We start from the raw sequence: 26,486 nt of genomic DNA, 5'->3' as shown, positions 1-26,486 counted from the left end.
TCTACCCCCAGGTCTTGGGCCATGCCTGCATGGTCACTAAAAGGCCAATTTCTATTTCTTGTACTGACCTTTTCAGAAGAAGGAATATCTGTATTTTTACCTCATCATTTCCATCTTACAGTCATATTTCTGCACTATATTGTGCACAAGTCTGCCCTTAACAAGATAGCTTTTGGGGTGGGAAAGAGCATAAGGCTGTTTTTCTTCCTTCAGCCTCCAGTGCTTTCCAGAATTTAGCTTTTTGTCATCATTTTCATTATGGCAGATATGAGCTGAGAGTCCTCTCTTTGCATTGATAACATGAAGACTTTATTACCCTCCTAGGTACTGTTTAAGTACAAATAATAAAATATTTTGCTTTGCTTAGCTTGTGTTAGGATTCCCAAATGTTATTTCATAGTGGTTATTTTTAATGCTTATTTTTACCGTATACATCTTATTTTTGTATTCCCCAAATCTTTGCACTGCTAAATACTGACATTTCTCTGCCATCATTAAATATCCCAAAGCACTAGCTTTCAGTGTTGCCTGGTGGACATCAGTGCTTGTGATCATTTGCTATCTCCTTTCTTTGCAAGCTCTTCCTCATGCACAGCCATAAACAAATTTGCAAACACCTGAAATTAGCAGTGGAAATGTTCTCAGGTCTTCCTCATTCACAAACACAGGTAGGGAGTTGGTGGTATTAGTCTGTAGAATCTGAAGCTGGCTACGTGTTATGTTAGGAAAAGTTGGAGGACCTGATTTTAATTGACTACCAATTCCTGGGTGAAGAATGACCCTCCCTTCCAACATGTAAAGTTACACTTGCACTCCAGAAATACCCTTAAACACTTTGCAACAACTAGAAGTTTTCAGAAAATTGTAGAGAAGAACTTGAAGGATAAGACATAAAGACAAATTGGACTTTGCTAATTTTTATTAACTTTCACAGTTAGTGAGACCCTTTTAATCTAGAAACATTTCAGAGAAGACAAAATGGAATTTCAGTATTTTATATTTCCTCATTTGCAGAGTGACTCTTTAAGAGAAAGGGCAATTCCCTCACATGTAGATACTGAAATACAACTGAAATGGACTTTTGCAATTCCCTTTTTAACCTAACCAAAATAGGTTCATTTTCTATGTTTGGGGGAGCAATCTGGCCTCCCTAATAGGTTAAAGTAGAAAGTATAAAATAGATCTATATAGCATAAATGAAATAAAATGCTTGTCTTCAGCTGTTTGTCAAAAGCGACACACAGACTTCTGCTTTTCCATCTTATGTGATTCATTTCAAGAGATACTCCTCAAATCATTTCCGAATTACATTATCTTTGAAATGGTAAGCCTTTGCTTAATATAGCTAACATCAAGCAAAAGGAAGTTATCAAAGAATTATTTTCACCGAGGGAACGATCATTTTAAAATTTCTGCTAGATGTTTTTTTCCTGTTGAGTAGTCTCTGACACATTTTGTATCCCCTGTTTAAACTATGTAGGTTGGAAGGTATGAATCCATAAGAACTAAAGTTTAATGATATCCCTCCATGAAATGTAATTTGACATATTTAAGCATTTCTCAGTTCCCTGAAGAAAATACTCAGAAATACAGAAGCCAGAAGTAACTAAATATGTTTTTTCCATCTTTCAGCAGGACTACTGTTCCCATGACACTTCACAGCAAAGTTTGCACATTCAAACTGTCATTGTTAATGCTGAATCATTCTTTTTTTTTGGCCATGATATATTAATTGTACCTGAAGAACAAATATAGCTTTGCATCTCATAGGAGAAGGCTGTCTTTATGCTACCACTTCCATTTCGTTTTAATCAAAGGAAGAGTTAAAACAGAGCTGCATTTTAGAAAACAATTTCATTTTCTGTGTTAGCACAATAGCCCTGAGATCACAGAAAGCTGTCTGATTGCTGTATTGATTTTTTTCTTTCACTGTAGCTTTTCTCCCATAATGTTGTTTTAAGATCTTCACTCATCAGGACTTAGAAAAGGAGAAGATAATCACTGCAACAAAAATAACCTAACCTCTCACGCTTTCTTTTTGCAGACAGTATTTTTTCGTTTGGTCAGTTGCCATGAATCGTATTTCGGAGTCTCTGTAAAGTTCAAGTGTTGTCTGTGTGGGCAGTTATTTGTGTTCTCAGTGTTTATCAGAATATATATATATATAATATATATATGGCTGGAAGTGTTCCCAGGGTAAGCTATCTCATCATTTGCACCAGCAGGGTGCCTTCCAGCAAAGATATGTGTTTCTCAAGGGTGCTGACTGGTGTTTCAGTTTTACACCCTGAAAATTGTATTTGGCTATTGCTGGCGTGTAAGTGATGACAAGAAAAATGCTCCAGGTTGTCACACTACAGCTACTGAAGACACAGAGGGCCAGGACTCTGCAGCCCAAGAGCTGAGCTTTATGCACTATGTGACGGGAGCAGGGAGACTTGCACAGGAAGCAGCAGAGCCTGTGAGCCCAGAGGGGAGCCACGACTTGCAGGGTCAGGCATGATGTGGCAGAGGGAAGCAGAAGACATCACAGGCTCCCAAACACCACAGATTCCTCTACTGAGATATTTCAGTGTGCAGGTCAAATGGAGAACTGCCACCCAGACTTTACTCTCATATCAAAATCCTAAGATAACAAAGCACAAAAAATAAAATAAAATAAAATAAAATAAATCTTAGAACAGAGTCTTTAAGCCCAGTTTAAACCATACCAGCACAAAGAGGTTTTTCGCTAATATCTTTCTTCTGCATCATTTTTAGGAGCTCTGCTGGCACAGCTATGCTCTATTGAAGTAAAGTGATCTCTAGCGTATCAGGCATTAGCAAGAGAGCGTAAAATATCACCTTTCTCTCCCCTTACCCCTTCATTCCATGGATGCTGAATTGTCCTTGCTAATCCTCCGGTTGGTGTTTCCCAAGTACTGCAAGGGCTTTAGTAACACAGAACTGTAGCAGAAAAGGTAGAGTTAAATCTCACACACTTTGGAAAAAAGAAACCTCACAACCAATTTATTTCAGTACATTCATAGTTAATCATCCATAAAAGCTTTCTTAGGTATTTGACCAAATATAGGTTATCCTTTAACCAAAGAGAGATTACTGACATCATTTCCTAATGCCTTTCACAACTCTATCCTTCAGAAAATATTGCAATTGACATTTGGAGTGTTGTAAATGACTACAGAATGTCTTAATTCCCCTGAAACAGTAGTTAAAATCAGTACAGGACAGTCCCATAGTGAGGAACCCAAGAATTCCTCCTAGCATTTGTATTGCTGAGCTTAAATTTTCTCTTCTCTGAACTCATCTCCATTAGGGTAAAAATTGAACATGCACAGAGGCTCAGGGATCACAAGGGTCCCATTGCCATACCTTGACTCCAGAACACTACAGACTGGTGGCTGTGCTGTTCTAAAATATCATCTCACTCCAAATATTATGCATTTATTATTATGCCTGCCTGCTATGTTGCCAGTGGAAAAGATGCATATTTTAGACAGATTTAGGCTTAGTATCAGAAAAATTTAGGTTTACAGATTGCACAAATATTCTGGTTTACATGTTGGGATGATGAGCTAAGTGACAGAATATTCTTCCAGGCATACTTTCTCAGATTGTGTGTAGAACAATTTATTTACAAGCTTATGAATAAAAAAGAAAAGGAAAGAAAGAAAAAAAAAATAAAAGGAAAAAGGGAAAAAAAAAAAATAAGGAAATGAAAATTTAAAACTAAAAACTAAAACACATCATTTAAATAACACTAATACCAGAAGCAGACTGATTACTACAGTTTCTCATTACAGTGGTGCAACTGAGCAAAGCTTTTAACCTGTCAAAAATAGATTTATAGCATCAGACTATGGTCTTGGTTTGATCAATATAATTCTAACTTTTCTTACTCTGCCTTTTTGATGTGAAATTCTATTCAGTCATAAGAGTCTGTAGCATTCCTCACACAATACAACATGTATAAATATATATTACTTGCAATTTTCTTGTAATATGCTTATTGCAGGGGAAAAGACACCATTGTGTTAATTTTCCATGTTGTATACAGGGAACTTCTACAATCTTTATCCAGGATATAAATCCTGAGTCTGCATCTACTGCAGTCACAGTAAGAGTTTTGTGCGTCTTCCGAGTAAAACTCATACAGGACCACACAACAAAAATAGAGTGCTTTATATGCTTCAGGGAACAGAATTAAGGTGGTATGACTCTTTCAAGTGAATATAACATTATCTTATGGAGGGGAGAAGGTATAGGAATTATATGAAAATTATATATATTTAGCTACATTGGTTGATTTTATCATCATTTATTTACAAGCAAAATCTTTGAAGCATCACCAAACATCTCAATCTCTCCAGTCTCTAACATTCATCATTCCTTCATGGAGATAATCAATCTGCACTCATCAGAATAATTCCCCAATGCATGAAATTAATAACAAGACTTTGGCTGTCTATTAATATTGTGCTAAAGATTATGAATTGAAGTGTTTTAATACTTTAATTTAATTACAGCAAAGCAGAGTAGCATGAATATGAGAGATTCTAACTTCTATGTTTTATTAAGTCTGATTTACTTATTGAAATGGAAATAGAGTTAGATCTTTAGTAAATGGTAGGCCTGTAATTATACATGTGTATTCATCACTGTTGGAGCCTTTTTGAAAGACTGCTCACCAGAGCTATATGCTGCTTCAAAACGAACTTTATTCCTGGCAGTGGGGTCCTAGTTCTGCAAGTTGTTTAAGCCTGCCATCTGTAGAGTAGTTATGAGGGAACGAGGTTTGTTTAGCTTGGAGAAAAGGACTTAAATCGGGGTGTAATTACAGCTCTCCACTACCTAGTGGGTACAAACCGCGAAGGTGAAGGCGGTCTCTTCTCAGAGGTACACGCTGAAAGGAGGAGAGGCAGTGGGTACAAGCTGCAGCAAGGGAAATACCAACTGGACAGAAGGACAAAACTCTTCAACAAGAGGGTGATCAAGGAACCCTGAGAGGCTGCGGTTTGTCTTCCTTGTGGGTTTCCAAAACTTGAGTGGAATAATGGTCTGACCAACCTGATCCTTGCTGACAGATTTAGGCAGCTTCAGGTGAAGTTGGAGAGAGGAACCAAAGGCACATGTTTCACTTTGGTGGTCTTCTTCTCGGGCACAGTGGGGAACCTCTCTGCTTCATGAGACATGAGCATCACTCAGCATAAGGTTGCTTTCTAGGAGTCTTCAGCATATAGCTGGACTTGGTGACACATGCAGATAGTGCAGAACCAGTGTCTGACATCCCAAATGCAGGTGTACTACTCCAAAACACAGCATAGCCAGTGCCTAAAGTCTTGTCTGGTCTGCCTGGGTTTTAAATCACAGATACCTGTCAACATGATCTTTCATGATAATGAAAATCAAGCAAATGTTTATTTAATTTGGGGTTTGGAGTAACCAAGAGACTCACTACAAAATATTGGTCAGATATAGATTCTGTCAGGATCTAAATTTCTGTGGTAGGGCCCACATTGCATTTTCCTCATACTAAATGCTTGGCTGTGAGCTACAGAATTCAGTGGAGGAAACTAAAACTGAGCTTTATTCCCTGTGAGACAAGCACTACAACCATCAGCCTCCAGAACCATTCTCACTCTTTTTCTGCCTGGTGAGTAGTTGAATGGAGTGTGGAATAGCTTCAGCAAGGTGATACCAGGGACCTGCTAGTGCAGAATTCCTCAACTTGGGAAAGAAGGGATTCTGACCCCACACTGGGAGTTTGTCCTATGTCCTGTGCTGTAGAGCATCCAGGGACAAGGAGGATACAAGTTTGGTCGACACTTACATTTCTGTCTTTGTTTAAAATGCAGATTTTAAAACAAATGAAAGTGATTTATTTCAGATCGAGTGAAACAATTGTTTTTAATTTATATTTCTGTGGTTTTTTGGGGGGTTTTAACACACAAAACATTGCTTTTCCTAAGCCAATGGCTCTATAGAGGAAAGCAAGGGGTTTGATGATCAAAAACCCCAAACCAATTAAAATGTTCTGTTTCATTTGGCCAACTAAACAAAAACAAAACCCCAGTGAATTACTCATACAGCCCTGAAACACTTAACCCTTTCACAAATGGGTGCCACAAGGGACAGATGAATTATGCATGTTGCTGTTTAATTTAGTGTTGTGGCACAGCTGTAAACTGTTTATCTAACAGAAAACAGAATAGTGTTTAAGAAATAGCTTTACAAATTAATTTATGCTTTTAAAGTTATGAAATACATATGTTTTCACAGAAATTGAGCCTAAAACTTCTGTTTCTCTCTTGCTGCTTCTTGTGGTTAAGCAGATGTTTCACTGGTCTAGAGTAAGCAGAATTAAAATGTAACTATTACCAAAATATTTTTTTCATATACCACTCAGTCTTCTCATCTTCTTATTCAAAATAACAACAAAACTTTAAGCTCTGCAAGAATTTAACTTTTTTTATATCACATGTTGCAGTCCAGTTTTATTGTATGGTAGCTTCATTCTACCCTATGCATCTTCTTTAAATTATTGATTTAGTTCCTTCAAACAAGCAGTCTATTCAAATCAAAAGATGCCAGAGTATTTATTATGTCGCCCCTATACCTATCTCTGTCATTTCTCTAAAGATTATTTAAAGATAGGGAAATTCTCTGTAAAACTCAATCTTGCATTGAAACCCCAGCTTATTATGCATTTTAAAATGTTGCTTTTTCAACATAGATGTTGAAAGAATTTGCAATTTGATGTAGGAAAGTATATTGCTACCAACTGAAGTCTATCCCAGCAAATGTGGTACTCTAGGAGAAGCTGGTTTTCTCGGGATAAGCCAGTCCGCTTAGGCACTCTAGTCAATAGAAAGAGACATCTTCAGGAGGCGATTCATCACATCTAAAAACAAGTGCCTAACATGGGTGAGCTGATGAGCTGACTATTTCCTGTCTTTGATTATACATGTATATAAATAGAAATTTTGATTTAGAGAGCTAGTTCTTGGAAGCAAAGTGAAGTAAAACAAATTGGGTTGGTTCGTTTCCCCTGTTCTTGTGCACACTGTAAATAACAAGCACACTGACTGGGGAAAGTCCAATGAACCGTGCAGGTTGGTCATGATTCAGCAAAATCCTGGAGCACTTTTTTGTGTCCCACTCTGTCTGAACCTCCCATGCTTAGGTCTTCATGTATCTTCCAGGGTAGACATGTAAATAAATGGTGTTCCTCAATCAGGTCTGTATTGTAAGTTTATTTTTTTTAGTAGTGGCTGATGGTGCTTAAGAGATGAGTCTAGAAAAGCTAACAGACTTTGGATGATAACTTAAAAAGAGCTTTAAGTTTGGTGGCAACTTACTAGTTTCAATGTCAGTAGACCTGTTGAATCATTTGCAGTAATTATTTGTAGTTAAATGTTTTGTTAAGTCAGGATGCATTTGCAAAAAAAAATAAAAATAATAATGAAAAAAAAAATCTGGATAATAATGTTTATCACTGACTTTTTTTGTTGTTGTTGCTGTTATTTACTTTAAAATTTAAGATTTTTCTCAAAAAAAAAATTGTATATATGCCTACTTCAGGAATCTGTCTGTGTTCCTTTGATTTTTTTCCTACTTTCTTAAGCAAACATTCTTGGTTGTTCTGAGTTATTAATATATCATTTACTATTTACAAAGGGTAAGATGCCACAGAGCTTTCCTATATCTATATCTTTTAAAAATATTTTATGTGTATAATCAGAAGCAGCAAAATATTTACTTCCAGTATAAACTAAGCTGTGATTTCAGCTACATATTCTTTGAGTTGGCATTTACATTTACTGCCAAAACATCTATTCGTAATAACCTCTCTGTATGCTTAGTCCTAGGTAAGATCCGAAGTGCTGTTGGAAGTGCTCAGCTGCTCATGTCTCAGAAATTCCAGCAATTTTATTGGCTCTGTCAGCAAAATCTGGTAAGTCACCATGTCTGGCCATTCTTGAAGAGTTTATGACTCCTCATACTTAGTATTCTACAAAATACTACTATTCTACAAAATACTAATTTACAAAAAACTGTAAATTTTACAATTAAATATTTTTACTTCAAAGGCAACAACAGAAACTAATGTAGTGTACCCAGAAAGTAGCATTCTGAAATGTCATTTTCATGTCTCACATTTGTCTTACTGTTCCTTTTTTTTTTTTTACTTAATCTTGTAGTGTTAGTACATTTTTTATCAAAGCCAACATGTACTTTCAGTAATTTTAGTCTAGTTGGGTGTTGTCTTTTTTTTTTCTTTTGCTGTCTTTATTAAAAAATAAATAAAAAAATGAGAAGGGAACAAATGCAAGTTTTCTGAGACATAATATTATGGCTTATTTTTGTAAGACCCTAAAATAGTAACTGTACTTCTGGTAAGAAAGGAGGAATTTTTCAAATTAAAGTAGGCAGAGAATAGGAGGATACAGGATGCAGCTTTCTACCTACCTGAAAATAGGACTGATCTGGGAAACAGGAACATTCATATTGTTCATGAAATTGGGTTTTATGATTTGCATTGCCAATTATACATAAGATGTCCTAGGGCTAAAGGAACAGATGCAGTATATTACTTGTAGGAGTTACTGCTATTGTTCTGGAAGTTCATTAGACACTAATTTGATTCGAAATGTTATCTTCGTTAATATGACAGCACTCATCAGTGATGTAAACGTTGTAGCAAGATGATACTATGCAATAGAAGAACATAATGCTTCTAGCTAAGGCCAGTGGTACACCTACTTTCTTTGGCTTACTTGAAAACCAAATGTAACTTTCACCTCTTGACTGTCCCTACACATCATACATTAAATATGCTGAATTTTGTTACATGCATGACAGCAGACATGACCTATATATCTGGTTAGATACATTTCTTTTTCTGGTAGTATTTGCTACACAATTTTGAAAGCAAAAGTCATTCTGGGGAGACCCATATACTACTTTCCATTCTTAAGGTTAAACATCCAAAATTCCTGAAACTGTAGTCAAATATTACTGAGAATGTCATGCCAAAAAAAAAAAAAAAAAAAAAAAGTCCCACCTTCTGATAGAAAAGGATAAGATATATAGTCCTCTTTAGGAGAGAATCCAATTATCCACTTCAAAGATTCTGTCAAAACAAGAAATTGAATAGCTATGACAGAATGACAGAGGAAATATGCAAAGTCAGGCAAGCAGGAGATGACCACATCTGTAGTATCAAATATATCATGTGTGCTTCTATTTATTCATGTTTTTGATAGTGAAAGAAGGAAATCTTCATCAATGCCTAGAAGTTTCTTACTGCAAATTTCAAAGTGTCTTCCACTACCTGACTGATTAAGCTATGCAAACTAAGATTTGGAGATCCTAACCTCCATTCCACTTCATTTATCTTCGAGTGGGACCAGCACTTGTGCTTGAGAGCATTGCTGTAATAACGAGAGCAGCTCTTGCTCTGCACAGCCATCGGCAGTTTGGAAGTGCTGACAATTCCTTACTGCAAAAGCAGTAGTAGAAATCTACCGCTTTGCAGATAACATGACCAAAAAACGGCAACATTTTCTCTCCTTCTTGTTTGGATAATAAACCTTTGAACTCCTTAATGGCAGCTTCACCCAATTCTGGATATTTCAGCTCTGAATATTCTTCAGCTTCATTAAATCAGCAATGGGCTCTGCAGAAAGCAGCAACTGCAGAACTGGACTTCTAGCTCGTTCATGTTTTGAGGCTTTTCTTCTTATGCTTAATGGTAGAGGCTTTTTGTTAAATAGTCAGTGCTTGTCTACAGCTGGCTTTACATATTCTCCAAAGGCAGCATCTTGGTGCCCCATGGGAATGCTGGCAGATAGCAGCCAGTTTATGAAGTCCCCCGCTGGAGAACAACTAGTGCTTACAGGGCTACAGCACAGCAGTTTCTGTAACAGTATTCAACAACAATAACCATAAATGTACAACAGAGAACAACAGCATCTACTTTTGCCAACACAAAAATGCAGCAAAGTTTTAAGAACAGGAACGTACTTACTCAAACTGAAATTTAATCATTGCCTATGGATATTTCTAAAGGGTGACAGGAACTTCAGGCAACATATTTGATGATGCTCTTGGTTAAGATCTCTTATTCAGAGTAAATTCATACAACTGGACTTTTTGTCAGGGAATGTAATGATAGGACAAGGAGTAATTGTTTTAAACTAAAAGAGGGTAATTTTATATTAGATAATAGGAAGAAAATCTTTACTGTGAGGGTGGTGAGGCACTGGAACAAGTTGCCCAGAGAAGTTGTGGATGCCCCATCCCTGGAGGTGTTCAAGGCCAGGCTGGATGGCGCTTTGGGCAACCTGGTCTGGTGGGAGGTGTCCCTGCCCATGGTAGGGGTGTTGGAATAGGGTGATCTCTAAGCTCTCTTCCAACCCAAACCACTCTATGATTTTGTGATTTTTACGAGAATCTGACTGACTATCTCTTACAGTATATGGTTCCCAATAACTACTAGAAAAAAAAAAAACATCACTGATTAATGACTACTCCCTGATGAATTATTCACATTATCTCTTGTAATACTCTGCTTTTTCTTTGAAGTGTCCTCCTCCATACCCTAGTCAGCACAGATCCTACTCAGCTCTTGAAATTATCTCTCGGTGTGTCACAGTTGCAGGCAAAAACAGAGCATCATGAGCATGGGCCAGGTACTTTTTGCTAGCTTTAGGCTTCCCTCGGAAGGAGGCTGCAAAGCTGAATTCCAAATACGATACAAATAAGAGAGCCACTTCTGAAAAGAAGCAGGTTTAAGGCACTCTTTCCAAAACCCAGTTAGCTGTAATAGTAATCATTTTTGCTAGCGTTTATCTACGGGCTGCGAATCCATAAGTGATAGCAGCAGGAGGCAGCCCTCTTGTGTCCGCACAATGCACTGCACGCTCCTCTCCTCCCAGCTGCTCTGGAAGCTGTGCTCTTCGGCATCAGGGATGAACAAAGCACAAAGGTACAGAAGAGCAATTAGCCTTGATTCAGAAGGCAATGACATTTCTATGAGTGGCATCATTTTGTGGCTGTTTAGAGGAAAGCGGGGAAAAGGACCGAGGAGACCAGGCTGGAGAGAACAGATCGCAGTGCAAGACAAATTGCTATGGGACTGTCCTGACAAATTTCATGCGGGGAGTTGGTTCCTGAAGCCTCTGATATTGACCTTTATTCAGTAATTAATACCACTGACAAACACTGTAAATAGTTTTGGAATAAATTGGGATCTTCCCAATGAAGACATCTTCAGTGAACACTAATCTGGAGTTGCATCATGTTTCCCAGAAGTCTGTTATAATCTGTACTGGAACTTCTGTTTAATCCCTAAACTCCCTATGAAATGAAAGCTTTTCTAGCAAGGTTTTTGAAATGTATAAACTTTTAGGCAGTTGTTCTTGGGCTGGATTCCCAAAGGGTTTTAGGTATGGGTGACACTACACAGCATCATGCCCAGCTCCAGCCACTCAGCTCCCACAGTAGTCCAAACCCAAATTTAAGTAGCAGTTCCCAGTGTAAGACCGCTAGGTGTGAATAGAAATTCTGGTTTATCTTTCTTCCAAGTTTTAGACAACCCTGTGGAGCTTTATTCACTACTTAAAATGTCTTCATCCATTAGATTCCAAGAATACAGGGCACAGAGCCTTGCTTCATCAATAACACCACAGTTTATTTATTACTCAGTAAACTAGACATTACAGCTTTTGCCTAGTGAGGGGGAAATCATGAGCTCCTTTGGCCTGATTTCAACTGCATCTCTCCCAGCTCCATTGCAGAGATCTTCTTAACTACTTCTTCTTGCCCTGAGAGATTACTTCTCCATCATCTTCACAGAGATGTTTACCAGTTAAGCCCTAGTTCACTAAAGTGACAAACCTGTCTTCTTGAAGAGTACCAGTTCTCATAAAACATGAGGTACAGACTCTGTATGCTACCTTTTAATGCAATTTTTATCCATCATTAACGTTTGGTTAATCATCAGGTTATTAGCGCCACCTAATGCAGTACCTGGGAATAATACCTGCCCAGTTCCTGAGCATGATTCGACCCCATGGAGAACAAAATCCCAACGTACCACCCGGATTTTAAAGTTTACGCATATATTTGAAAACCCAAGACAATGTAAACATCGAATCCAGCACAAGTTGACAACTTCCTCATAGCGTTGCTTTGTCCTCTCCTCAGCTATCACAGATGTAATTTTTAACCAGAAAAACTTCAGGCTTCCTGGAATACGAACCACATCCCCATTCCCTTTAATAATCAGCAGAGAGAGGTTGTCAGCATGTGCCACATTTTAGAAATGCAGATCAGCACAGCAGATGGTGTTGAGGAGCTCTCTGTGCTGCACAGATGCAGAAAGGCTAGCACAGGACATGTAGCTCGTTTGTGTTTGGGTTTTGTAGGAGGCACAGCTGCAGAGCATGTGTAGCCTTAGCCCTGAGCAGCACCGCAGCAACATCATCCGGCACGTCTCCTTTCCTGCCTCAGAGCACTTTGTTTAAAGCCTCCTGCTCTATTCATGCTCTCTCCTTTGTGCATGACAGGACCCGAGTGCCATGCCGAGACCAACTTCCCAGGACCTCGCAGGTTTCTGGGACTTATTGCAGCTCTCGATTGAAGATGTCAGCATGAAGTTTGATGAACTGCACCAGCTGAAGCTCAATGAATGGAAAATAATAGAATCACCTGAAAGGAAGGTAAATAGACCATGGACAATACCATTTACTTCCCACTTATAGTGCTGTGGTCTCCCTGTGTCAAATCCAGTAGTGAAGTGTGGAAGGTTTCTAGCCCAAAGATAGAAAACACCTACTGGTATAGCCCAATTTATACATGGAAACCTTCATCAGATATGAGGGGGGGGTTATTTTCTTTTTAATAATGTTGAGCTGAATTGTGTAACAAACAAAATTGATTTTGCTCAATCCTGTTTGTCTGCTCTATAACATTTGTGGTGAAATTATTTGGATTCACATTAAAAAGGCTACAATTGAAATATGTTCTGATTAATTCAGACTGAGGACAATAGCCCAATAATTCAATCAAGGTAAACTGCAGCATGCTGCTCCATTTGGGCCAGCTCAAACCTGAGCATTATGGTGCTTAATCCTACCCACAAGAGATGACTGGTGCTGGGCCACAAGTGAGATAAAAGAGTATGACAAAGCACAGTGCCAGTCAAACTAAAGCTTGACTATGAAAGTTTGGGGGAAAAGAGATTTTCTAGCAAACTGCTTGCACCTTTGTGGTGCAGCTTGGGAAACACCCCTGGCCACCAGGCTTCCAAAGCAGGTGGCACCATGGCCATGAGCACAATGTAAACCTGAAACTTCCTTTCCCCTTCCCAGAGCAACTCCCTGCCCTGCTCCCAAATTATCCTACTGCCCTTGCTGATTATTATATCAGTCAGATGAAGGCAGCATTTGGTTTGAGTCAGTACTGTTGGCCTCAGGTGAATACTTGTTTGGTTTGGGAGGAATTAGGAGGCATTTTGACAACTCTTTCATTTCTTCATGCTCCTCTTGGATTTTAATTTTCAGCCAACTGATTGGTGGATGGTGAGTTTGCAACTCTTGCTTACTAGTGACAATTGGAAGTAAGAAATTATTGTAGTGACAGCAACAGTGGTGTTCCTGAGAGGGAAATAATTAAAAGTGAAAAAAAATAATAAGATGGGACAGCAGGAATGGAGCCCTTATGTTCCTGTCTAAAAACAGGAAATAAAGAAAATAAAGACTGGAAGAGCTGACTGTCATGGAGAACAGCATTTTAGGCTGCTGCACTGTTCTTGCTGAGTTGAGAACATTGAACTATGTTCTTAAATTTAACTCTAGTCTTGGATAATGCATTTTGGTAGTAGACTCAGAATTAAAAAAAAAAAAAAAAAAAAAAAAAAAAGTAATGATGATTCTGCAAACCACAGGTGTATCAGTTCTTTTTTTATTATTATTTGAATCCTGCTGTGCCTCAAATTAACTGTGTTCTCCATAAGGAACAGCCCATGCTCTGAACTATTACAACCACTGTAAGAAGTTATCCAGCAGAAAGATATATCATAATAACCATACAATACATATGAAGTTGTGGAATCTCCATCTTTGGAGATATTCAGCCAAGTATTAAATATGATTAAAAAAAAATGTGTTTTAACTTCAAACTTGAGTCTAATTTCAAGTGGGCTTTGAATAGAGTATTGTACTGAATCATCTCCAGAGGTCCCTTCCAACCTAAACTATTATATTATTATGTGATTCTGCAATATCTTTTTAAGGTCCTTATGTGATATTCCACAATCTATAATGGAGTAAAATATCAATTTCATACTTCAGAAAAGTTCTTGATATAAAACCTGCAGAAGCCATTTACAGCTACGTTGGTAGCAAAATCTATTGACTCTCACTTTATAGTTTGTTAATATTCTTCAATATAATTTTCTTTAAAATGGTCCAGGCTGACACGGAGAACAATCAGCCCTATGTTTTCTCTCTGGTTGGTGCTTGCATGTTTCCATTTAGCAATTCATAGAGGAGAGTAAACTAACAGACATGTATACACAGCTGCTATCTCATATCCAGCTGAGGCTAAACTCAGTATGATTAATTTAATTAAAAATTCTGTCCTGCTAATCTTTGATGGTCTTTTCACTTGATCAAACCACACAGATGCGCTGAATTCTTATTGGAGAGCCAGTGTGTGTTTCTGTTTATAATGAATGTAACAGTGTGTCAGCTGAAACTAAACAAATTCATGTGAAAGCCAGGTATGTAGACTGCATGTGTAGGACACCTGTAAGTACAGTAAAAGGAAGCATAGCTATCTGAAGGCACAGGATGACAGAATTTGTGCTGAAGTAATGGTTTTCCGTCAGTGTTTCTAGAATTGGTAGCCCTTCACGTAATCTATAAATCAGCTGATCTAAGAGCGCAAAGTGAGCATGCTTGATGTATGTAATGAGTATTTTGCTTTATATGTCTTCAATTTGCATGTTCTGCTGATGGTAGCTTCCACACGCCATTCACCTTGAACTCATTCACCTCCTATTGCAGGAAGAAAGAAAGGTTCCTCCTCCTGTACCAAAGAAGCCCCCAAAAGGAAAATTCCCCATCACAAGAGAAAAATCTCTGGACCTACCCGACAGGCAGCGACAAGAAGCCAGAAGACGGCTCATGGCTGCGAAGAGAGCAGCCTCTTTCCGGCAGAATTCAGCCACAGAGCGTGCAGACAGCATCGAGATTTACATCCCAGAGGCTCAAACCCGGCTTTAAAGACAGAATGCTGCAGAGTTCCTTTTTTAGACAAAATGCTTGTACAGTTTGTCACTTACCTGGTAATTTTTGTCTCATTCTCTCCACTAAATATGCCCTTGCTGTTGTGTTCTTTGTGCCATAAGCACAGTGGAATGCTTTTGATTTCCTCAGAATTTGCTGAGCTCACCGCAAGAACGACTTCTTTTGTATTTATTGTCTGACTTACAATCAGCTACAATGGATAGGGCTTGTCGAGACCTGACTTATCCAGTATATTCTCAGAGGACAACAAGAAACACCTCTTGAGATGGAACCCAGCTTACTTTTTTGTTATTTATATTTTTATAAAATGTGTGATAATTAGGGATAAGAATAACAAACTTATAAATGGGTGCATCTCACCATTCACTAGAGGCATTAGCTAATCCAAGTAGAAGGTGCTACAAATGTAAAGAGCAGGAAAGAAAGAACCCATTTATCTCTCTGACCTCCAGTTTCTGTTCCTAGAACCCAGCTAAAATATTTACCCATGTGCTCTGCCATTCTCCTCATCTTTGTTACTGCAAAATAACATTAGGCCTCTCATGTCATGTCAAGTTTCTGGAGATGAACAGGGATATCCAGCCACTAAAACTCCAAAGTTCATCAGAAACCAAGAAGCATACAAGTCTGGTGGTGTTGGGAATGCCCACTGAGAAACGTTTGCTGTTAGCAGTGTAACAACACTCTGAAACCTAAGCAAAATTATAATGCAAGAGGACTTGAGTGATGGGTGAAAGGAAAATGGAAGCCTTAAAAAGTTAGATCTTCTGTAGCAAGATGTGTAAAGAAAAAGTTATACTTACTCCTTTGGAACACTCATCGCATTTTTAACAGTTCTTTTATGTGTTAACGTTTATTTTATAAGCCTTCTCTCTTTTATTTCAAGAGCTGCGCTACATGTAATATTTCAAACTCTCAAAATGTTATATCAATTGAGTTTCCAGGGTATCCTTGAGAAAAAAAAAAAAAAAGAAAAAAAAAAGAAAAAAAAAAGAAAAAAATCTTGCTTGTTTAAAATGCCAGTTGTGATGTTGTAAACAGTTTAAGAAATATGAATGTGAGTGGTAAGTATATCTAAGTTTAAATGGTTATGTTAAGGTAAAGGTGAACTGTGGTTTACAGTTGTATTTTTTTTAGAACTATTTTTCTATGCAGTATCACTTACAGCAAGACTAAGCTTCTTGCTTGCTTCAGATGTAACAAACATGACTCAAGAGAAAACTGATTTCCAGCCATGGAATGTAAGGAAAATAATGTATTTTCAAGCCTCTCATTATCAGAAGATAGAAGTGGTGACTCCCACAATTAAGAGGCTTTAAATCAAAACAAATTGAGATAGAATTATGCCACTTCACCTACCTTCCAGAGCCAACTGAGCAACCCAGCACTTAGAAGTCTTCAGGTGAAGACGCAATAAGATAAGTAACCCACAGACTCCGACTCCAAGGTTGGAACACTACTGAATAATACTTTAGGTCAAAACAATATTAACACAGTGAGACAGACAGTCCCATCTACTGCATTTCCTGTTTACCTGCTTTAACAAATGCAATGTATTTAGCCATAGGCAGAACAGCTATTAAATTATACTCTAGCACTTTGGTTCTTCACCTGACAAGCACTTTAAATCCGTGTCCCACACACCCTGCAGCCTGACAGATGACTGAAAACATGAATTATCATAGGTTATGCAGATCTGACATTGCTTCTAATCTGTTTTGGTTTGGTTCTGCTTTTTTATGTTGTTTTTCGTTTTCTTTTTTTTTCTTTTTTCCTACAGTGCATAGTACTAAGCATGAGTTCTGTCTTTGGAGCACAGCTAATAAAGCACGTTTAGCTTCAAGATAGGAATCTTTAGAGATGAAGTTTTGAGATGTTTCTGTGAGGAGAAAGCCCTGTAAATTGAGCCTGATATCTGGTATATACTTTGCCAAATAGCCTTAAACTATATTTGGAAGTAAAAACCAAGACGAATGTATATCCTTCAAAAATGGAAAAAAAAAAAATCCCTGAAATATTCTTCTATAGATGAAAACGTTATCTTTCCCATCCCTTGTGTTTTCAAGGCATTTTCTATTAAGGAAAGAGCTGAATTCTGGGTAGTGTACAATATTGATACTACTTCTATATTTGTTGTACTATTTTAAATACAAATGTACTTGCAGACACTGGCATCTTTAGTGTCAAAAACTGATATATTATTTAATGTGGAGCTGCTAATTAGAAATATCCACATAAAACTAAAGCTAGTGTCTTTCCTAGTTTTAGGAAATATAAAATAGGCACACACAACTAAATATATGAAGCTGTTATATACATATATGGCAGCTGATACATTTTCTCTAATTTCCCTGTACATTTCACACTTGACTTACTTATTTGAAAACTCCTATCTGCAGGGATAGCTCATGTGATAAGACAAGTTGCATTTGATCCTGCCACTAATCAGACTTTAAAAGTCTGACAGTTGTAAAGACAAATCATTAAAAAAAATTTACAGATGTGCTTAGATCCCAGTTGACCTAGTAATGCTTACTTGGGGCAGTCCATCTAAGCTTTTAATTTAGAATCATATTTTCATTGTTTTTTGATGTTACAATTTTAATGGATGTTCTCAGGCAAAAATAGGCCTGCAAGAATGATGCCAACCCTGAATTTTACATTTCCCATGCCATTACAAGCAAATGTTCAACATAAATGTTGGATGCATATGATTTCTGTTTGCTCCACCTTTGTTCCAAAAAAACAAGAATGGAAACAAAAGAAAAAGTATCAAAATTGAGTTAGATGCCTACTGAAAGATTTGATAATATGTTATCTGTGCATGTTATATTTCAAAGTGCAATATATTAAATTCTTGTACAGGTAACATTCTATCATAGAGAGCAAGAAAGCCATTTCTATCTACATATTGTACATTTTGTTAGTTTAGAAAAATAACATTATGCTTATCATACTTGTGTTGCAAATAAATCAATTTTTTTTCAGTCCCTGACATGAGAAACACAGCACATGGTACCTTAACATAGAAACGGATTGATTGTAATCTGACCCCACATCATAAAAATAGAGTTCAGTTACAAAACCAATGCAGGAGGAGCATAAATAAACATAAAGATAGAAAGTAGAATACTTTCTACTTAGAGACATCATGGAGTACATCCACACAGAACAGCTGGATATAGCAAAATAGTCTAGTATTTAATTGAACATTAATTGGACTTATATTTATTTTAACCGATGAAACTTATAGCAAGTCTATGTTCATTTCTTCATTGCCTGTAAAACACAAGTATAATAAACAGAATTGTGAAAAGTTAAATAAAGAAAAAGACCTGACTGGTTGATATCTGCCATACTTATTTTTTTGCTTTGTATATTTTTTTAGATTTGAAATTCTTTGTAAATTGGTGAAGTATATTATGGAGTGTTTTACTATTTCTTGTTGACCTGATCAGAATGGCCTTTGGCAGTGTGCAAAGACTAATAATGTTGTACAGTTTAATACCAAAAAAATACATTTTAATTCATGCTTAAGACTTGTCACGATGTTAGATTTGAGATTAATCAGGAAGGAACTAAAGTGTGCATAGGAAGGTGTGTGGATTTCATGTCTATATAATACATTTCATATAATATAAATTATTTGTTTTAAAATAAGCCCATGTCCTGCTGTATCAGTAAATTATTACTCTACTTTCTACTCCTTTGGCACTGCATCTAGTGAGGGAATTTTTGGTCATTTGGTGGTTTGCAAGGAGAATACTTTCTTCCTAAGTGATTGTGTGCCATAAGTGACCTGCGGTCTCTCCAGGCCCTGCTGCAATTGGTGTAGTGGCATCCCTCCAGATGCACTCATCTCAGCTGTTTGCATCCAATATCTTGAGCTTGCCTTGGCTGGCTGGTGGGTTTGATGTCCTTCTTCCTTGACATTACAGGCAGGGTACACGTCAGAACCTGACCCATCAAGGTATGGTTTGTGCATGGCCATTCAAGGTCTTGAATTTGAGCAGGTAGCTACAGGTGCCAGGCTGTGTGTGCTGAAAAGCCGTGAAATCCTGTGGAGCAGGAGCCTTTGCATTAGGCAGAGAGTTGAAATGAAATGCAAAGCAGTGTTACTCCCATTGCTGTTCCCAGACCAGATGGCCTTGAGGTGACACCATGGCAGGCTACATTCAAGGTGAGGAACAGCAGTTAACTTGTTGATGCCTAGAGAGGTGCTTCCTGGTGTATCGCAGGTCGACTTACATTTATACAGTGCCTTTCATCCAGAAGGATCTCCAAGCACTTTATTAGCTGACATGCAATCCCCAGGCCAGGCCCCAGCCGGTGCCAGGATGGTCGTTACCCTGCCTGCAGGGGGACACTGGCCTGGGGAACTGCAGGGACAAGGGCTCTCCTGCCTGTCCCCATGCTGCAGGGGAGCTTCTTTCCACATCACCCTCCAGCACCCAGGGAGGACCCACACAGTCCACACCTGTGCCGAATGAGTGGGGAACACTTGATGAAGGAAGAGGAAAACCTGATCAAAGTAGGGAAGAGGGTGATGCTGATTGTGTCCCTCCAGGATGTAGGCAGGGATAGAAAAACATCAAATTACGTTTTCAGAACAATCTCTGCCTTTTCTTTTTGTGACAGCAGCGAGGTCCTGGTGATGAAGGAGCTCCACCAGGAGGGCACCTCGGGGAGCCAGGAGAGCCCTGGGCAGTAGTGAGCACAGGAGCTGAGCACTCTTGCTCAGAGATCTCAGCAAGTCTCTCCTTCACAAGCGCAACCCCCATGGCTTTTAGCCAGAGAGATGGATCTGGGGCACATGCTGCAAAAGCAGCCTCCACGTGTTGCATAACTTCAGAGTGCCCTATTCTCTCCCCTTCTTCCCTCTAGCCAAGCTAGCACGAGGGATAATATGGAGCACAGGACTTAGGCATAAGGATTATGCTTTGTTTCAGGCAATTGCTCTGTACTGAGACTCTGCTTTAACCCTAAGGGTTCTTTGTATGACAGAGCAATGGGGACACCTCTCAGCACTGGCAGGAGAGGCAGATCAGAGGCAGCCATTTCACACTGCAGATAACAGAAGGAGGATTTTATACATATATACATAACAATAATTTTTCAGTGTCACAGTACCCAGACAGTCAGACCCAGGTCAAGGCTCACGTTCTTGCAGACTGTGTGGCTTCCTTGCAGCTGAGCCATGGCACTGCCATGTGCCGGGCCAACTGTCCCATGCAGTCCTATGGCCCATCTGCAACTGCTCGTCATGTTCACCTCCAGGGACCATCTTTTGGGAACAGCTGTTTTATGGCATATTCATATGCATATGCAGACTCCAGGCAAGGATTAAGCCCTCTGTATACATAGAATTTGCTTAGGTTCTCTCTGTAATGCAGCTACCTCTATGGTGTAATGCTGCAGCTGTTTAACCACATAATAGGCTGTTCGGGACAGCAAGTATAAAACTGAAATTGAAATGGAAACTTGCCCAAAAGAGAATTTGGACAGAATATTTAGGCTGATTCAGCTCTCTTAATAAAATAAAATTCTAATAGCTGCAAGAGGCCATGACATTCATTATATCTAAAACCATATTCCAGTTCCCTTCTTATTAAATGTATATCACATTTTATAAATTATGATCACATAAAAAGACAGCATCTTCAGAGCCCCTCCTTTCCATACATGGGTGTTTCTGCCATTATCATCTATTGCTGACAGAACTGGGCTTCTGAAGTCACATCAGAGATAACACAAACTAGTGTGTCTACACAGTTTGCACTTGAACTGAGCAAACACAACAGTTTTCATCAGCTGGCAATTTAATTCTCTATTTTATTAAGGCCAAATTGTTATTTTTCTAAATTGGTGTTGCTGGAGGGGATTTTTTACTTCTCTAATATAAAAACATGAATATTTTCACTAACATTAAATGAAGTGGAGGTTTATTTGAAGGTATGGCCATTATTCACCACATATCCTGTTAAGTAAGATTTTTTCTTCTCCTTCCCTTATTCTTCTCTCATTCAGCGCAGCGCAACATTCCCCATTCTTAAAGCCAAACTATCATTAAAATGTCCTATTAGTGAGATGAATTATGGCAGAGCTTTGGCCTGTGTTCTTATCTCAGCTGCATTAGAGAATATATAATTCTTCTTAGAATTATATAAATGAAACCAGAGAGAAAGGTCAGATTTGGACCAATAAAATTCAGGTCAACATCTGACTCAGCAAGCACTGCTGAGGTAGGAGGGACTTACTGCAAGTGTTAGCTACTGCATAATGGAATGGACATGGTTCTTCCTTTCAAGTCAGTCACAGTCGAGCAGAGGGCTTGCTAGTAGGTTCAAGTCTCTGACTATAGTCCTCACAAAGAAATATTAGCTTTGTTTATAATTACCAGTGGAATCCACATGCTCATATCCATGCTTTTATTTGCGCTCTGGAGGTTTAAGAGTATGGCCATCTCATTTTAAAAGGGCTCCGCATGTATGTATTCTTTAGTCCACTTTAGATGTTAATTTCCTGAATTAACAAAATTTCCCTTTCAAGAAATCTGACTGATACTGCTCTAGAACTGTTCTTTCCTGAAGAAAAGCCACTATGATTGTGCAGGATTTTCTGCACAGAGACAAAACACGTATTTTCATTTGCCCTGTGACATGCCAAAATAAACAAATGTGTGGCCTAAGGACTAAATTAAATGCCTCCTATAGAATTTCAAGGAATGTTAGAACCAGGAAACTAGCTGTTTAGTTATCATTAAAAGTATATATAAATATATATAAATATATATATACATAAGAAATCATATCAACAATGAGGATGAACTGAGTGCCAAATATTCACCATCTGTATAAAGCTACACTTCACTAGAATTAAACTATTTTATGTAATTCTATTTCTCATGCTTTTATGGTTCTTTTGATAAATTCTATTTAGTAGCATGCAGGATACCTAAATTGAATGTACAGTATGTTGTTTCATTGCTACAATAATTTCTTGCTTCTCAGTAATATCTTCTTTACCAGAATGTTATTTGTTACTTTGAAGACATATTTGAGAATTGTTTTATTATTGAGTTATTCTTTTTCATGGTTCTCTACTCACCTCCAGCTGATTGTAAGAAAATGTGCTTCACTATTTTGCCCCATGGCTCTTTTATGAAGCTGCCTCTTTCAATTGGTTTATGTATTGTTTATGTTCATCTCCTGTAAATAATTCTGCAATTAAATTTTTTGAGAAAAATAGAGTATACTCTTTATTATATTTAAAATTTGCATTAGTTAAAATATTCCATTTCCAATTAGGCAATTTGTAGACCACACTAAATTATTACTTTAGCCATGTAGAATTTTGAGTATCTGTTAATTCATTTTCAATAAAATATTTTTGATTGTGTTTTATCTGAATTCAAAGGAAGATGTTTAAAATCTGAAATAATTTGGCAAATAATGGAATTGACTGTGACACTATCAATATATTTTGATTAATACTATCAGCAGAGAATATCATGCACTGTTTTTGACCATTGTGTGTCATTAACAGAAAGAATAATAGTCTCTTTTCTATGTAAAATATCTGATATTGAATGTAAAGCATTTGTTATTAGGCAGAAGTAACTGGAAGACTGTTTTGGAAAGGTGAATCCTCGAGGGTCTCTGTATGTTTTTTTGTTTGTTTTAATAACCAAAAGGAACTTTGAGCCCATTTTATGTTTTTTGAGCCCATTTTATGTCCAGGGCAGACAAGCCACCTTCAGGGAATGGCATAAGCGCCTTAGCAGAAAATTTGATCAATGCTTTTCATTGGCTACACTTCTTGATATGACAGAAGCCATGGTAGGCAAGAAACAAAGACATATGGAATCTCCGAGTCTAAATAAAGGAGGTACAAGAAATACTATGTCAAAGTGTTTAGTTCCTTAAATCATTGGATTTTTTATTGCTCAGTTACTATATATACTACCACAACACTTAGGATCCCTAGCTGTGGACCAAGACAACACTGTACATTTGCAAAACAAAAAGATTTCCCTTAACATGAAGTGTTAACCTAGCCATTAGGTAAGAAGCAGCAGATGGAAAGACATAGGAGAAAAAAATGAGTGAAACAGTGAGATGCTGTTCATTAAAATGAGGGGGGGTGGTTGCAGCACTCCAGCAGCCTATCAGTTGTCAATTGTTTCATAGCTATCAGGGAAAAAAAAAAAAATAATAAAAAAAAAAAGAGAGAGAGAGAGAGAGGATAATGAAGTGGGTTGGAAGATACCCTCAGGGATCTTTACCCCAGATGGAAGCAAGTCCAAGAAAGATGTTTGTTTCAGATTTAACACAGAGATGATGAATTTTGGCATGAGTCAACTAAAGGTAGAAGCTGACATCTCAGTAATTAACGAATGATGCTCGGTATGCTGTGGACAGGTGGTATACGAAGAAGCTGTGAAAAGTCTTGGCAGTAAAGATCCATAAAATTAAAGATTCCGCACTCTGCTGGCTCATTATTTGTATAAAATAATTTTCATCTTTAATACCTGTCATGGAAGGCTCAAAATTTTCTTGCTGTATGTCAGCAATTCTAATGAAAACAAAACTTAGACAGAGAAATCATTAGACCCCCTTAGCTCTTTTTGTCTGTCTCCTAGCAGTGGATATTAGGACCTAGAGCATCAGTCCTGTAGTGATATTTTACAACTAAGAAAGGCCTTGATCACTTCTTGCTGAAATTCCAACGATGCTTGTCTTAGCCTTCATGACTTCCCTAAAATAGGGTGATCCTTTTTTTTTTCAATCTGGAAAGGATCTCAAGACTAACAAGCAAGCTGTTTCTTGTACAACAGCATTACAGATGGTTACACGTCAGCCTTAGCATTATAAGCATACCCGTACAAATAAGGACAGTTGTTGCTGATGAACTAGTAAGGTCAGGAAAGCTGGAGCATGGATGTGGCATATTTTATTTCAGTTGCTGAACCAAATAATCAGGTGCAGAATACATGTTCTGGAATTAGCATATTTATTCCAGCTGAACTGTATTGACACTGGCAGTGGGTTTGTGGAAGGCTGTTATTGTTTTAATCGTAGCAGCACAGCTGAAGTGTGAAAATTTTGAAATGTAGACAAGTGCCTTACATAACCTATTGCAGCTTTAACATAATCCCCAGACAGATTCTGCGGTGAATTTTTAAACAATTTATAATGGCCTAATGGATTGGGTAAAAGCAGTAGGTTGTGATAGATCTTCACTTCATTAAGGCTTTTGATACAGGTCCAATGTAACATTTTAATATAAAACTAGAAAAATATTATCTAAATGGAGTTGTTGTAAGTGAAAACTCATGCAGCTGAAAATACTATTTTAATTATGTATATATCCTTGACCCATTTTATAATCAGAAGTGGGAGCAAGGCAAGAATCCTACAAGAATCTAACCTGGTCTCAGTCCTAGGCAGTAATTTCACTGACAAATTTGATGAGGGACTAAAAAATGTAACATTCATTGATCATATGATGCTGACCTGGGAGAGGTTATAGTTGATATAGAGGATATGGTCAGTATTCAAAGCGATCTCCTTAAAAATGGACACCTTTTCTAATCCAGTGTGATGAAATTCAGTGAAGAAGAAAATGCAAAACTCTATGCCAAGAATGTTGCAATCAAGCTTAAAGGGGACAGAATATATGGTTTAGAAAAAGTAAAGCAAAGATGTGTTGTGGTGGATCACAAGTGAAGTAAGAGTCAACATGATGCTAAATCAATGCAAGCTAAATCTTATGCTCTTAAGGAAAGGGGAAATCTAATAGTGAATGCATTTGCATATCATTAAATTAGTGTGGCTTAACAAATTACTTTGCTGTGTAATCATCCTTGTATACACAAACTTAAATTGTGGCGTGCACACATTATTGGACTTGACATTGCAGACCAAGTGAAAACAAATTACCCACAGAAAGAATGAGACTTCAGAGCCAGAAAAGTAAAACTTGGGTAGCTGAGGCATGCCTTTTCCTCTTCTGGCCAAGCTGCTTCATAATAATCTCCATGGCCATTGCATTTTGCTGTATGTCAGGTGTCTAGGGACTTGTAACAGTTGCCAGTTATGCCACTGAGAGGCAGGTCAAATTCTGGGGCTGTAGGGACATCCTCTGTATGCTACAGAGAAGTGCTTGCTTTCCTCTGTTCAACACTGGCAAGATTTGGGTTAGAGTACTAAATGCTATTTTGGAGTAATTGAGAAGCACATTGAGAAAATTCAGAAGAAAGCAACAAGTATAGTAAGGCTTAGAAAGCATTGCCTAACTGAACAGAGTTGAGAAAATGGGTCAGGAAAAGACTGATTTGTTTCAACACAAGAAAGGTTTTTATGAGCTATTAATACAACTGTTTCCTCCATTCCCTGAAAGAAGGTTATTTTCATAATTAACATAAAAATATAGCTTTTTTGTTTGTTTGTTTGTTTGAGTAAGAGTAGTGAGTGAATCCTGAAAAAGACTGCTTAGTGCATGGGCTCGGTAATACAAGACAGCAGGTAGACCTTAGCCAACTTTGCAGACATGACCACATTTCAGAATCCTTTGGAGAACCACCAGGGCCACCATGCAAGCTCCAAAGGTGAAGTGTCCTGAGTGCTGATCCCCTCCTTTCCCTTGAGGTGAGATCCTCTTTCTAAGCATCTGGCTTTTGCAGGTGTAAAAGAGGTATTCTATTCACCTGCCAAAGCTGCCAGCGCTGCTGAGAGAGCTGGTCTCCCCATCTCTTCCCAGAAGGAGAGGATGACAAGATGGGTTGATATCAGAACCTCTCCTGGTCCGTGGCCACCACCAGTCCCACAGGACCACCCTGCTCACAGGTGCCTCAGCAAGGCTCAGCATTGTGAGATGCTCAGAGCCAAGGCCGTATCCCTGATCCTTTTACTGTGTAGCATGGGCCTGCCAGGTCATAAGGGAATGAAGCTCAGCAGCTCTTGGATAAAAGACCTTAACACTAAATAAAGAAATTATAGAAAAATGGTAATAGTAGCTGAATCAGCAATGTTCTTTCCTCGGTGTTAGTTTAATATTACTTTTTTTTTTTTCTTTCTTTCTTTTAATAGCTTGCACTGGCTCACTTGGGATGTTTAATTAAGGGGAAAAAAAAATCAAAAGAAAGTTTCCACTTCCCATGAGAAGTAA

At 38.0% G+C, this 26,486-nt stretch overlaps 1 protein-coding gene across 14 annotated transcripts in view; it reads left to right on the top strand.

Annotated features, from left to right (window-relative positions):
- The window catches only part of DLGAP2 (DLG associated protein 2), a 471,424-nt gene extending 448,704 nt beyond the window's left edge, over positions 1-22,720 (top strand). For 12 of the 14 annotated variants that reach the window (XM_027455135.3, XM_027455130.3, XM_027455131.3 and 9 more), the window contains 4 exons: positions 7,863-7,954; positions 12,573-12,725; positions 13,569-13,586; positions 15,075-22,720. In XM_027455135.3, the coding sequence (XP_027310936.1) occupies positions 7,863-7,954; positions 12,573-12,725; positions 13,569-13,586; positions 15,075-15,293 (482 nt within the window). In that variant the 3' untranslated portion in view covers positions 15,294-22,720. The remainder of the gene's footprint in view (positions 1-7,862; positions 7,955-12,572; positions 12,726-13,568; positions 13,587-15,074) is intronic. The other 2 variants (XM_027455147.3, XM_038177139.2) reach the window with 1 other exon arrangement.
- Positions 22,721-26,486: the final 3,766 nt, after the last annotated feature.

The sequence above is a fragment of the Anas platyrhynchos genome, chromosome 3, assembly GCF_047663525.1.
Source record: "Anas platyrhynchos isolate ZD024472 breed Pekin duck chromosome 3, IASCAAS_PekinDuck_T2T, whole genome shotgun sequence".
Lineage (NCBI taxonomy): Eukaryota > Metazoa > Chordata > Aves > Anseriformes > Anatidae > Anas > Anas platyrhynchos.
Note: the sequence above shows the minus strand (reverse complement) of the source record. Positions and strands in the feature narration are given on the sequence as shown.